Source organism: Hydra vulgaris, chromosome 07, assembly GCF_038396675.1.
Source record: "Hydra vulgaris chromosome 07, alternate assembly HydraT2T_AEP".
In the NCBI taxonomy this organism is placed as follows: Eukaryota; Metazoa; Cnidaria; class Hydrozoa; order Anthoathecata; family Hydridae; genus Hydra; species Hydra vulgaris.
This window is the reverse complement of record NC_088926.1, coordinates 17,834,284-17,850,093: the sequence shown is the minus strand read 5'-3', so window position 1 is coordinate 17,850,093 and position 15,810 is coordinate 17,834,284. Positions and strand designations below refer to the sequence as shown.

General features: G+C 26.0%; 1 protein-coding gene across 1 annotated transcript in view; it reads left to right on the top strand.

Moving 5' to 3' along the window:
• Positions 1–9,738, top strand: part of LOC136082326 (uncharacterized) — a 35,717-nt gene extending 25,979 nt beyond the window's left edge. Inside the window, exon 4 of the mRNA XM_065801245.1 lies at positions 9,088–9,738. Coding sequence (XP_065657317.1) covers positions 9,088–9,579 — 492 coding nt within the window. The 3' untranslated portion in view covers positions 9,580–9,738. The remainder of the gene's footprint in view (positions 1–9,087) is intronic.
• Positions 9,739–15,810: the final 6,072 nt, after the last annotated feature.

Below are 15,810 nucleotides of genomic sequence, written 5' to 3'. Positions count from 1 at the left end.
TTTTGATCAAAGTAAAGGCTGCTCGGGACGCCATTACACCTGAACGATGCCAAAAATTGATCTTCTTAATGGGCTGTTGTTGTCAAGCAGTTATTGACTCAAAAGGATACCCCACTAAATATTAATTTGCCTCTAATAAAGTTTTCTAAACTATTTATGCAAAGAATCTCCATGATTTTGGTAGCAAAAAAATGAAATGATAATTTTGTACAGGGTGTGCTATTTAAATTGCCCCCTTATTCTGTACTTCTAAATCATTTATATGATTGTACTTTTTTTTAACTAAGTTACTTTCTTTTTCTTACTCAGTAATGTTATCTTCTAAAATTAATATTTTATTAGGCTGAAAAAGTTTAGATCTCAAAAACTCAGATCTCTGGAAAATATATCATTACATGTTGAACATCAATCTGTGCTATTTATTTTGTTGCCACTGTATATATAAAAAATAGCTACAGTAATAAATACATTAACAAATTTTGTTACTTTATTTTCTTTAAATCAAACTCTGCAGGTCAAGTCTTTGAAACACAGTGGTGTTGCGAAGGTAAAATTTACTGGGAAATTATCCTATAAATATACCAGTAAATGTTGAAAATTTACCACCTGGTAAATTATGAAATTTTTTTTTACTTATTTTTATTATTCTTTAAAAATTTCTTTTAGGAAAACTTACTCTCTTCTAATTAAAATTTACCTGTAAATTTTACCGGTAAATTTTGAATCAAATTTTACTGGAAAAATTACATCACTGAAACACAGTGAGTCAGACTCATATTTATACAAAGTATTTTGCAGTAAATCTTAAATACACATAGTTTTAAGAAAATTTTCAAATTCGTTAAAAAAACTTGTTTGCTACAAGTTCCACGCCTGTTGATATCTTGCTGAATGTTACATGTGCTAACATTTGGCTAAGCATCCATGAAATATGGTCACAATGCTCCTTCAAACTTTATCCATGACAACTTAAAAAAAAATTAGATTAAAACATAAATATATTATACCATTCATATTACATTTCATTGTCAATGGCAACACATTATAGCTATATAACATAATCAGAAACCAATGGAAACTTACCATATTCTTTAAATGCTTTTCAACTTCAGAATATTGGAGAAGCACAAATAGGAAACTTTATAAGGCAGTGACTCTGAGTACAGGATCACCTCAAACATGTGGCTTAATTCATTCTTGTTGCTATAGATTGGTCAATGTCTACTGGTTTGAAGCCAGTTTATGGAGAATGTATGCATTTATAAGAAACTGTTCTGTCAAGAGAACTGCAATTAAAATTAAAAATGGAGGTAGTTATATAATTAATATAAGGTAATTTTAATTTAATTATAGACATAATATTAATACAATAAATAATAAAATATTCAAACCTTGTTAAATAAAATGGTTTAATCATTAGACAGCTGCAAACATCAAGCATACTATGTTAACACCAAGCATACTATTATGTAAACACCAAGCATACTATTATGTAAACACCAAGTATTCTATTATGCATCTATAATAAACTTAACAAACTTTTTCAAGCAAATTGTTATATAAACTTTCAGTATCGAACAAAAATATCCACTTTATTACATTTTCTTTTTTCAGTTGTTGAAGTCATTTTTTATTTTATGCTCAAAAGATACTGTATATATTTTATAATAATTTTTGATGATCATTAGAGTTTTTTTGAAAGCGTTATTAGAAATAATAAAACTGCAATCCTAGTGGAACTACAAAAATATAAATGAATTGTGAAGACTTTTCAATAATTTTTTTGTTAAAAGGCAAATTTATTTCTAAACAAATTCAAAATCCATACTTTCAGAAATGTGTGTATTTTCAAAATCTTTTTTTTTTCTGAGTTGGAATTCTAACCTACTTAGGGCTAGCCATGATTATGCCTTAACCCTTCCCTTAATAGGATCATTTGAGAATTAAATACCATATTTAGGTATAAAATTGTTCTAACTACTGTGTATTATTCTTTCTCCAACCATTTCACATTTTGTACATTAATATTCCCCTGTTTATCCGATTGTATTAAAGATAAAATATTTAGGTCACAAACAAATCCACTTATATGATTCGTAAAGTGAATTTGTTTCATTGAATATTATATTGCTTATTTTAAGACCAACCAAAATTAAATGATAAGTAGTAGTAAGATAAATAGTATTGTGGAAAGGTTGGGGAAGTGGTATCTGCATACATTATAATATTAGTGAAGGTGAACAAATGAGTTGATTGAGAGGTACTTCAGTATCCAAACTGTCAAAATCTATGTTACCACCTCTTGAGTCTGTATCAGAGCTATGCTCTATAAGCTTGTAGCTTGCTTTATTCAATCTCTTGTCGATCTGTGAGCATAATAGCTAATGAAAAGGAATTATCTTGTGTATATTTGCTACAAAATAAATTTTTCATTGTTAATATAAAAAACTTATATGTTTGGTGATATTTAATTATATAATCATAGTCAATTTTTAACATTACATTTAAAACATAGCAAGCAATAATTTTACCAATATTGTTTTTAATTTTATTTGGGGAAAGGTTGGGGAAGTGGTAAAAGAGCTACAACAACTAGCACAAATTTTAGTTATGCAAGGCTGCCCTGTTCAATCTATTGACAAGGGTTTTGGAAGAGCACTGCGGCATGCACGACATAAACTTGTCTGCAACAGGTATAAAGAAAAAAGAGAGAGGGAGAGAATTTTACCGATAGTGACGGCATTTGGAAAAGTTGGAAAACTTGTCAGTGGGATAGAAAAAAAGCACTGGAGTGTTGTGGAACTGGATACTGATCTTGGAGATATGTGGCCAGTGTCACAAAATAAATTAACCCCCATAATAAATTAACTCCCGCAGCGTAAAACATTATCCGGGGAGTTAATCTATTTTAAAATAGATTAACTCCCTTTGAAATAAATTAGCCCCTGTTGGCGAAACAAATACTCCCCATAATATTTTAACTGCCTTGGAAGAACTTATACGAATTACGGAAAAAGCATTTCAACTTGATGTTTTCCAAATGTGTTTGTTTTTAAATCTGTTAATTAGTATAGATATGGATATAATAATAGTAGCACTATATATATCTTAAGCATTTTTAATATTTATACATTTGATATATATGTATATTGAATACTACTATCTATCTACTATCTATAATTTCTACTAATTTATTGCTCTGTTCTATTTAGAACATTGAGCACTTCTATATATATATATATATATATATATATATATATATATATATATATATATATATATATATATATATATATATATATATATATATATATATATATATATATATATATATATATATAAATATCACTTCTACAACATAAAATTACAACGAGAAAGTCTGAGTTAAATCTGAGTTGTTATCTGAGTTGTTATCTGAGTTAAAGTTGACGTGAAAGTATTATCTGAATAATCTCCACTTCTAACAGCAAGAAGTGTATTATTAAAGAATAAAGAAAAAATATACACTATGTGAGACCAGAGTATAATGATATGCAGCAGTGAAACATATGCGATAAAGGTGATGTTCATCAAATAATGTTCTCTATTTGGAAAGAATTGAAAAGGCAACAGTCAGATAGATGTGCGGTGCAACTAAGAAAACAAGAAAAGTAGTGGTGATCTTATATAGAGATTAGGAATAGTGAGTGTACCTGACGGGTGCCTCACGGAAGATTAAAGTGGTTTAAAGTCGCAGTTAATCATGTAGTAGCGTCCAGAGCTTAGAGTTTCATGAGAAAAAAATAAAAGTAGAAGCTCTAAAATTGGAGATGGTGTGTTACAGGCGACATAAAAAAGCTACAGTTAAGCAAGAAAATGCTTATGATCTTATACAATAGAGAAACAGCTTTATCAGCAATATGATATCTCTAAGTGAAACTGCAATATAACATTATATGTGTATATATATATATATATATATATATATATATATATATATATATATATATATATATATATATATATATATATATATATATAAATTTTGTTGCTAACTCCAGTTACTTACGGGACATTTTGATTTTTGTAGAGTCATATTTTTAGATATATATTTTTTGTTTTAACAGATATGTTTACATATTGATCAGATGTTTATACATAAATCATGTCAAAATCATTTATTTGTTTTCCTGTATATTGAAATTCTTTTCAATTATTATAAATTTAAGATTTATAGTTGATTATATGCTGTGTTACTTATGGGACGCAAATAAGCATTGCATTAAACCTGTTGTTTTCAGTTGAATATTTCAAGCCAAATATTTAACCTACATAAACTGGCTACTTAAGTTAAATTAAGTAGTTTATTATTCTGCATAAAATTATTCAAAAGGTTGTTTTAGCTTGTTGTGGACTCGAAGAATAAATAAAAATAAGTGAATGATAAATTTTTAACTTTTTATTAATTAAAACAATAAGAAATATTAATATAACAACAATAATGTTCAATGATGTTTCATCATATTCTCCCCAACAACTTTAAGTTTTAAGTAATCAATTGTTCAAAGAACGAACCGATTTGGAGCCATGCACTTTCAAGTTGATCGTCTTTTATGGTAAATATTATTTTTAACCTTATTGGACATGGCAAGATGAGACTCACTGGATATTGTAGGAAGATCGAATGACAGTCTCATCTGGTTTTTGTAACTGGTGTGCAGCCTCATCTGGTTCTTGTAACAGGTGTACAGTAGATTGTTTTGATGAGCTTAGATTCACTGTTTCCAAGTTAACTGTAGGTAAGACTTAAGTTTGAAACTGGTGTGCAGTCTTATCTGGATCTTGTAACAGATGTGCAGTAGATTCTACAGTTGCTAATAACAGATTTCAAAACATTTACTGAGAATGGTAGTTTGCGAGAAGCAATCATTCTGGTAACACCAGGGTGGCATAACGAATTGTGTAAAGACAATAGAGTAAACAAGCTCATTGCTGAAGAGTACATACAGCTAAAAGTATCAGGTGCAATATTGTATTCCTTTTCGGTAAACATGTCAAAGTTGTAACAAAAAAGCTCAAGACGCTGTTGATATATTTTATCATTCTTGATTTTACTCGCATTATTCTTATTAAACATAAACAATACAGATTGTTGATCAGTTGAAAGCTTGAAACGCTTCCCAGTTAGTAGATAGCACTAATGCGAGCAGATTCTGTAACAGCACATGCTTCTTTTTCTATAGGGGGATATTTTACCTCAGATCGATATAACAATTGCAAAAAAAAGCAACTGGTCTGCCATTTTGATTAAGAAGTCCTGCAATAGCTGTATCAGATGCATGGGTTTCTAATGGCTCATTCTCATTAATAGAACACAACAAGCTGGACATTTATATCTAGGATGCACAGTGTTTCCACCAAAGAAGCAAACTTTTTTTTTTGAGGAGTTGTTACTGTTAGGAATAGCAGCAAATGTGGTGAGAATTTCTGTATTGTCATTAGAAACAGGTGCTGTAAAAGTAGGTTTTTGGTAAACCGAGGATAGATAATCTTCAGAATACTTTTGAGAAGATACGTAAGTTCTAGCTTTGTAAAACATAACCTCTAGTGTCATGTCATGTGCTTTGTCCATTTGTTTTTTGTTACACAATGATTAACAAGTTAATAAAATTGTTGTGGACTCAAAGGATAAATGACAATAACTGAATTATTGCTTTTTAACATTTTATTGACTAAAACAATAAGAAGAAATATTAATATAACAACAATATTAACAATGCTCAATTATATATCTTAAATCAAATTAGTTATCGTTACTTACGGGGACAATTTTACGCTTTTATCAAAATATAGTTTAGCTACTATTTATATAAAAAGTATGAGGCATGACATTAATTTGAAATTTAAAACAAAAAAATAACAAAATTTAAAATTTTTTAAACATATGGCCAAACAAAAACCAAATGATTACTTTGTTTTTGTTTGAATTTATTTATTTTATCAAAATAACTCACATGAGCGTAGAATTTGCCCTAGTGTAATGTACAATTAGAGTGCTCGATGTTCTTAAATGACAGAGCAGTAAAAATTAGTAAAAACACTTATCTAATTATGGCTGACGAAGAAAATTGGATAAGTGTTTATATATATATATAATATATATATATATATATATATATATATATATATATATATATATATATATATGTATGTATATATATATACACATAATACATATATGTATGTATATATATATATATATATATATATACATACACATAATATATATATGTATGTATATATATACACACATAATACATATATATATATATATATATATATATATATATATATATATGCATACATATATATATATACATATACATAATATATATAATTATATATATATATTTATATATAATTATATAATATATATATAATTATATGTATATATTATATATATAATTATATGCGTATATATGTATAATTATATATGTATTGTATACATAATTATATGTATATATCATATATAATTATATGTATGTGTATATATATATACACATATTGTCATTTGATTGTTTTTGATTTATTTGTGCTGGAAGTACCTATATGGTTTAAATGGTCTTTGGGGATAATTTATTAGTATTTTCTGTTTACACACTTTAGTTGTTTTAGTTTTGTTTCTGGCGTTTTTATTTGAATTTTAATTTATTGTGCTTAGTTTTTTCTACCGGTGGTATGGTAAGTGATTAATTTAATTATTTTTATTTATATTGTGCCGTTGATCGACACTTTTTATATCATATCATCAAAAAAATATTAGTGTTTTACAAATTTGGGTGTGGTTGGGTTTTGGCTATTTGTAGTGAATCCTTTTTTACTGCAGTATGGAATAGGCGTATGTCGCGGGGTAAAGCATAAGTGGCGATGACGTTTGTCTGATGGGAAAAACTAGTTATAAGTGCTGATCCTTATCAAAACGCCAGTAATAATAGACGCGACTCTGAGGAGATGTTTATTACTTAATCACTACACAAATTATGTTTACACATTGGCATTAATGTTTACACATCGGCAATAATGTTTTTCTTCCATTCTGAAGCCTTTCATTGCTGGATGTATACTTTTTGTTTTTGTAGTCAAGTTTTTGTTTTATTTATTTTTTATTTGGTGACATATTTTTTGTATATCTTAGTTAATATTAGTGTTTATAAAACAATTTATTATTTATTATTATTAGTAGTACTGTTTAGGTGCATTGTCTGTCTTATTTATAGTTTTTGTATTTCTCTATTAATCTTTATTTTTTGTCTTGACAACTGTCAAAATATGCTTTGTTCGAAAAATAATTCTCTTTTATTCTAATGAACTTCATTTCTTCCCTTAGGTGTTCACTACTCGTGTGTGACCATTCGGCAATTTTATATATGCTAGAATTATATATATGCCAAAGTTTTTAAATAAGTAAGATAAATAGTATTGTGGAAAGGTTGGGGAAGTGGTATCTGCATACATTATAATATTAGTTAAGGTAACAAATGAGTTTATGGAGAGGTACTTAAGTATCCAAACTCTCAAAGTCTATGTTACCACCTCTTGAGTCTGTATCAGAGCTACGCTCTATTGTAGCTTGTTCTATTGTGGCATGCTTTATTTAATCTCTTGTAGATCTGTGAGCATAATAGCTAATGAAAAGGAATTATCTTGTGTATATTTGCTACAAAAGTAATTTTTCATTGTCAATATAAAAAACTTATATGTTTGACAATATATAACTATATCATCATAGTGAATTTTTAACATTACATTTAAACCATAGCAAACAACAATTTTACCAATATTGTTTTTTTTCTTTTTTTTAGTAGATATAAGGCATTATTGCTAATTTATTCATAACAAAAATTACGGTAGTATTATACAAGTTTACATTCCTCTCAATAGTTGTCTATATACAACTGTTAATTTAAATAAATCTGCAATAAAAACTAAATCTCTTTATAATTAAAAATAAAAATTGAAACATAGTTGACATTTTAATACTAAATAAAAAAAAGAAATTTTTATATGTATTTCAAGACCTAATTTATTCCATCGTATATGAGCAATATATGTTGCTTGACCAATATGAATTGTTAAAACATTAAATAATTAAACAACAGAAAATAAAAAAGGATTTAAATACATATATACTCATTTTGAAAACATGAATTCATTTTATGTAACTAATACGCATCTATGCGCATGCACTTTATTACAATGTTTCACATTTGGGAAGACCAAACGAAGAGTACTGCAAATAACTCATTTAAATGGTTAAACTAAAAATTAATATCATGCACTTGAAAACTATAGTACATTTCTTGAAAGTACAAACTATAGCAAATGGTGTATAATTTTGATATATAAAAAAATAAAAATTCATTAGAGCTATATGTTGAATAAAAAACTCTGCGCAAGAGAGTGAATGATCATACTTTTATTTAAAAGTTTATTCCTTATTTATTTTATCATTTTTTAACTGTTTGTTTTTATGGTTTGTTTATTTAAAATTTTCTTTTTAATTAAGTTTGATTTTTTCAACGCATTTAAAAAAAAAAAAATTATCAATATGTGCAAAAAACTGTGGCCAAGTTGTCAAAAAAAATTGTATGTGTGGTTATATGGTGTGCAACCACACATGTCTCCTGAGAATTTTGAGGCTTGTTATATGTAAGACTTGACTGGGAGCATGGTTATTATATAAGGGGTGCTGTCAACATATGTCAAAAGTTCTTTGATGCTCAAAATCAGATCTGCATAATTATATAATTGTAAAATAAAATATTAGAATTTATTTTAATGAAATATAATATCTGTTTTTAATTACTATTTATTTACTATATTCGATTATATAATTTATTTTTTTTGTATTTTCTATTTCTATTTATTCTAAATTGTTTATATTACTCATAATTTATATTAGTTGTCTTTATTATACTAATTGTTTATTATAATTTTATAGGTTAGATATTTCCATTGTGTTACTTGTATTAATTGCATGTTATTTACAATAGCAAATTTTACTTCAATCAAGTCTATAATCTTTACTATTTGCAAAATTTTTTTTAGGAGTATCATCTTTGTATTACTAATCAAAACTCTGGAATTTCGTTCAGAAATTTTTTATGGTATTGTTTACTTGCTTTTTTATTTTGTTCTACAGTAATGTTTTGGTATGAAAAATATTTTGAAAAAAGCAAAAATAAAGTTTCTATAATAAAACCTAAGATAAATAGTTTTATAACCGAAGAAGTTTGTAAAGAGAATGATGCTTCTAGTGCAGAAAATTGTAAAGTGAATGATGCTTCTAATGTAGAATATTGTAAAGAGAATGATGCTTCTAATGTAGAAAATTGTAAAGAGAATGATGTTTCTAATGTAGAAAATTGTAAAGAGAATGATGCTTCTAGTGTAGAAAAAAAAAGAAGAGAGAATGATGCTGTAGAAAAAGACAATATGACTGAAGAGAATAAAAAAATTAATTTCTCATTATCAGTCGAAGAAGAGTCAGTTTATTTCAATAATATAACTGATAAACTTACGACCGACTTTTGTCTTTAACTATTTTTCTTGGAGATGAAAAGTATTAAATTGTACTCGGTTTATTTTCAAAACAAAAAAACCATTTTGAGAAATAGATGATAGATAAAGTTAATGAAATCAGATATCATTTTGTAGAAGTATAAGTATTTGGTACTGTCTAAGTATTTGCTACAGAAATTGAATTAAATATATGTGTTTTTGTCAAATTTTTTGTTATTGTTGTTTTTGACTTTTATATAATATAAAAGCTATAGTTTTTATGCAATTTTCTGTAAAATATTTATTATTTTTTATTATTGAAATTATTTATTATTTTTGAAATTTTTATATAATTTTACTTCATTCAAGTATCTTTTTTTTCTTGCTGGAGATTTTTAGGTACTTTTTTTAAAAAATTATTTTCAAATGTCTTGATAGTTACTCTAAAAATATATTTTAATCAAAAATTTTTTTTTTAATTTTATTTTTATAGTATTTTTTTTAATAGTATTTTCAGTGTTATTTTATTACATAGAATAATTGTTAGGTATTGAAATTCAATTTTTAAAAATTGTAGTTTATTGCATTAATTTATACGGCGTTTTCAGAAGAAAAAAAAAACAAAGAATAATGAAAGAAAAGATTGTTGCCCGTGCCAAACCCTCAGTCAATGTAGCATTACTTCCTTGCAGGCTATAAGATAGTTGATGTATGTACTGAAGCCCCTGGCCGCAGGCTATTTCAGTGTGGCATCAGAGATGTCATAGTTATATAATATATTTATTTTTAGATTATTTTTTATTCATTTATTTAACCAAAAATTGAAAATTACAAATTTTTTATAATTTACAAAATTAGGTTAGGTGTCACTCATATAGTTAAAAACTAGTCATTGGAGTGACAGCTAAGTAAAATAAACAAACAAACAAAAAAATCCACAGCAATAATAATAAGTAAGAGCAAGCATAAATTAAATTAATAAAAAAAAAATAATGATTAAGCTATAATAAATTAAGTAAAAAGACAAAAAATATGAAAACACTCAATAACAACAGCAAACAACAAAAATAATTAGCAAAAACAGCGCAAATAATAGCAAACTTTACGCAAATGAAAAGGCAAGCACAAAAACTTTTACAAAATGAAATAAAATATATTTGTTATTCTTGGCGGAAACAGAAAAGCATAGAAATTTTGTAGCGGTTTATTTTTGCTTTGATTATTTATTTTTATTATTATTTTGAACATTTTTCGAACTACTTTTCCTTTAAGTTTCTTTTCTTTTCCGAATGAATTCTGGAGCCTGATATATATATATATATATATATATATATATATATATATATATATATATATATATATATATATATATATAAATATAAATATAAATATATATATATATATATAAATATAAATATAAATATATATATATATATATATATATATATATATATATATATATATATATATATATATATATATATATGTATATATATGTATATATACACACACATATATAAACGTATATATATATATTTATATATATATATATTTATATTTATATATATATATATATATATATATATATATATATATATATATATATATATATATATATATAGCACTCTTCTTCTTTTCCTATCCTTAGCCCTATACTAATTTAAATTTAAACTTCGGATCTCCAAAAAATTCTCGCATGTAAGGTGGCATTGTTTGCTAATGATATTACCACATATACCAAACTCAATTTATTGCAATAATCTAAATTATCCTAAATTTATGATAAGGCATGTACTCGATGAGTCATCTACCCTTCTACCAAAATAAGAAACTGCTTAGGTTGCATCTATCATGTCTGTCACTTACTGTGGATTCTATTCTTTATTTATATTAACTGCTAATCTATCCCTGTATGAAATATTGTGCCATATCTGGAGCGGAACTTTGAATGATGCTTTTTTTTTTTAAGACAAAGTGCAAAAATGCATTGTAAACATAGTTGGAAGGTTAGTATCACAAGATTGTGTTGTATAGTACTTCATCTATACAAATCTCATAACTGTATAGTATTCCAACTGTATTTTTTAAATAGTAATTCACTCGTAAATTTTGTAATTTCAAGCAAAACTGTAATTCATATATGTGTAATTTCATAATGTAATTTCAAATCTTCCATTTTCCAAAACATTTTTGTTTTTTAAAATGGCAAATTTATTACAATATTTTGAAAAAGTCGTTTATTTCTAAGTTTCTAAAAAGGGTTTATATCTGTCTTATCTATATTCAGTGTTATCTATATCTGTGTTATCTATATCCAAATATCTATATCCAGTGGTTGAAGTTTGGCTTTTGCAGCCAACCCTCAACCACTGTCACATCATCTATAAATTTCTGTGTCACATTTCTATAAATATTATAAAAAGAGCTAACATCTCTTTGCCATCTACAAAAATTCATTCTTGTGTTACTCGTCATTCAATTAAGTCTCATCCTTTTACTGTGACTGTTTTTCAGTGCTCCAAAACAATACATTTACAATCTTTTAAGTCATCTGTTAATGGTTATCGTGCTTATAAACTTTATCTCTTCCAGTAACTTCCAACTCTAATAGTGGTTGCAAGCAGCCTTGTTGGCAGTAAAGATGTTTAAAAGGTATATATTTATATATATATGTATATATATATATATATATATATATATATATATATATATATATATATATATATATATATATATATATGTATATATATACATATATATATATATATATATATATATATATTTATATTTATATATATATATATATATATATATATATATATATATATATATCTCCAGCATGGTTTTATAATATTTATTTGCCATTATTTATTTATCTGGCAGTTTACTGCTTTTTTTACATCCTTTTATTTGCCTTGTTACTATTCCTAAAGTTATGTTTTTAATTTATGTTTAATAAGTTTACTGGTAATTGTTTCTCCTGTTGTGTTTAATAATATTGTTTTTATTACTGCAGTACTGTTACATATTCTTATAATATATTTGCAATTAATTATTGATGAGTTATATAAACATCTTCTATTGAAAAGTAAGAAATAATATTTACATAAGTACAAAGTTATGAAGTATGGTGTATATTAAATAAACAATGTACATTATTTACTTGTGTTGGTTTACTTCTGTGTTTGCTCTGGAAAACTTTGATAATGAGTTTAAAAATGAGTATGATTATGCCACATGGAAAAATCCATTTGATGGAAGACTTGGTAATTTTAGACATATCGAAAATGGTTTTATTTCAGAGATTGAAAAGGAAACTGATTATGAAGAGTTGGACCAAAAGTTGGTAAATAAAGTTTTTTTTTAATATTTTTATCTGTACTTATTTTTTAATTATTTATATTCAAATATTATTATAAATATTAGAAATGTAAGTTTATATATATGTTAGAAATCGTAGTATTTCACTCGATTATCTCCGTTTAATGCTTATACAAACTTTTATTTTTATTTTATTCTCATTCATTCTAATCCCCCGCGGGACCTTATTTTATTAAAATACTTTTATAATAAAATCTATCAACGTCTTTGCGCCACTTCTGATAGTAGAACATGTTGGGTTTTGATTATACATTGATATATATATATATATATTTATGTATATATTGACATAAAAGTGTATCTACTAACGTCTTTTGATTTTGAGTGTTAAAATTTTCCGCTTAATATCAACTTTGCTGTCACTGCTCTTTACGACCAACGTGTTTTTGTTTTGTTTGCACTACCTAAGTATTCGTACCCTGCAAGCCAATTGATCTTGACACAGATTGTGAGTCCAATTATTACTTTTTTTCTTTTTTTCTCATTCTCATGTTCATATACGTTACGGATGATGGTTTTCCATTCATTATGGTTGTTTGTAAATACCAGCATACATAGGAAAGCTCTTATGTATGGACATGCACATATATATATATATATATATATATATATATATATATATATATATATATATATATATATATATATATATATATGGCTTTTCTAGTAGTGAGGTCATAACTATCGCGATAGGACAAGCATGATGTAAATCATGGGTATTAAAATTATTAAAAGTATTAAAAACGATGATATGCCTTTGACAATTGGTCTTATGTTTATGATGCTATTGCTGCCTGAAATGTCATCTGTGACACATGCATGGTTCTGAGGAGGGCGTCACAGGTAATACCACTACTTAATTATGATTGAACACTTAAACATCAGAGCCCTGACTTGCACAAACCACATATCACATGTGTATTTATAATGCTTTTATTATTTTACGATAATTGTTTTATCATTTTAAGATATTTGTTTTATAATTGTATGATATGTATTTGTGTGCAAGGTTTACACTAATTTTTCTCTTCCTCTACCATCTTACATAATTTAATGTTATTATATATTTTAAAAGTTTTACCTCACCGCCAAGTTGTATAGCTCAAACGGTTAGCGATATGCCTTCCCACCGACATCTTTTTTACAGTACGGGGTTCAAGTCCCACCTCCGACTAAGACTTTTTCTCTTTTTCCTCTTATTTTATATAAAGCGATAAATTCCTAGGGATTGGACTTTTTAACGCAAAATGACGATTTCAAAAGTTATATTTATAAGTTAGAGTTATAGCGAGATAACAACAGAGAGGTCTTAAATAAAACAACAAATTCCAATAGGCTAGATTTCTAGACCCACGATTAGGGTGTCAAGAGGGGTGGCGCTTGAATAAAATGACAAATTCCTACTGGTTAGGCTTTTTAACTCAAAATCACAATGTCAAAAGTGAAACCTTTCAGGTTAGATCACAATGGAATAACTATAAACAAAATGACAAATTCCAATTGGGAATTTGTCAAATTTCTTAACCCAAAATCATGGTGTTAAAAATGAAAATGATAATTTTTAGGCAAAGTTACCAAAGAGAAGTCTTAAATAAAACGACAAATTCCAGTGGGCTAGATTCCTTAACCCAAGATTAGACTTTTTAATGCAAAATCACAGTGTCAGAAGTTAAATCTCTCAGGCCAGATTGCTATAGAATAATTATGAACAAAATGACAAATTTCAATAGGCTAGATTTCTTAACCCAAGATCATGATGTCAAGAGGGGCGATTCTTGAATAAAGCGACAATTTACCAACAAGAAGTCTTAAACAAAACGACAGGCTATTACGGCTCAAAGTGTTCCAACAAGTACATTAACCCTGTTCAAGTACGAAATTATACAAAATAATTATCAAAAAGCACCAAGAGTACCTTATTATGAAAAGAAAAGTTTTCTAAAATCCATCATGGTATGGGGAGGAATTTGTGCAAAACGATTAACATCTCTAATATTTGTTGAATCAGGAGTTAAAATTAATTCAAGTAACTATATAGAGAGTGTTTTAAAAAAATTTATTAAAAATGATTTCAAAAGTCTATATCCAAAAAATGACTTTTATTTCCATCAAGAATCCGCATCTAGTCACTCTTTAAAAATGACCATTAAACTTTTAACTGGCCAAAAAATCAAATTTTATTCGTTCAGAAATGTAGACATCAAACTCACCAGGTAAGGCACCTATGGACTTTTTTACATAAAGTTATAGGTTAAATCAATTAAAAAAATGAAAAGCAAAAAATTTTACAGAGCTTATTTGGAATATAAAAGATATATGGAGAAACATCCCTCAAGAACTAAATAATGCATTAATGTCTAAAAGTTGTAAAATTATCTATGATAACAAGGGTCATCAAATTGAACATTTAAGAAAACCAAAAATTAAGAATTAAAAAAATATTGCTTTTTAAATATATTTCCATTTAAATGTCACATGACTGTAGATATTGTATTTATTTATAACTAATGCAATGTGCATTTGTTTTTAAAGGAAATAACAATTATTTAATTATCTAAATTATGTTATTATTTAATTAAATAAATTATGTTATTATTCATTATATAAATTATGTTATTTAATTATGTAAATTATGTTATTATTTAATTATATAAATTATGTTACTATTAATGATAAAATTATTTAATTATATAAGTTATTATATATTATTGTTTTTAACTATTAATGACAAAGTAACTAATAATAAAATAAAAACCTATAGTAAAAACGTAATTAAAAAAAACAAACTAAAAGAGAATTAAATAACTACTTTAAAGTTAATCTTTGTTATTTATAAACATTTAATATAAATTTACAAGCTAGCAGATTATTTTACACCACTATTCTGCA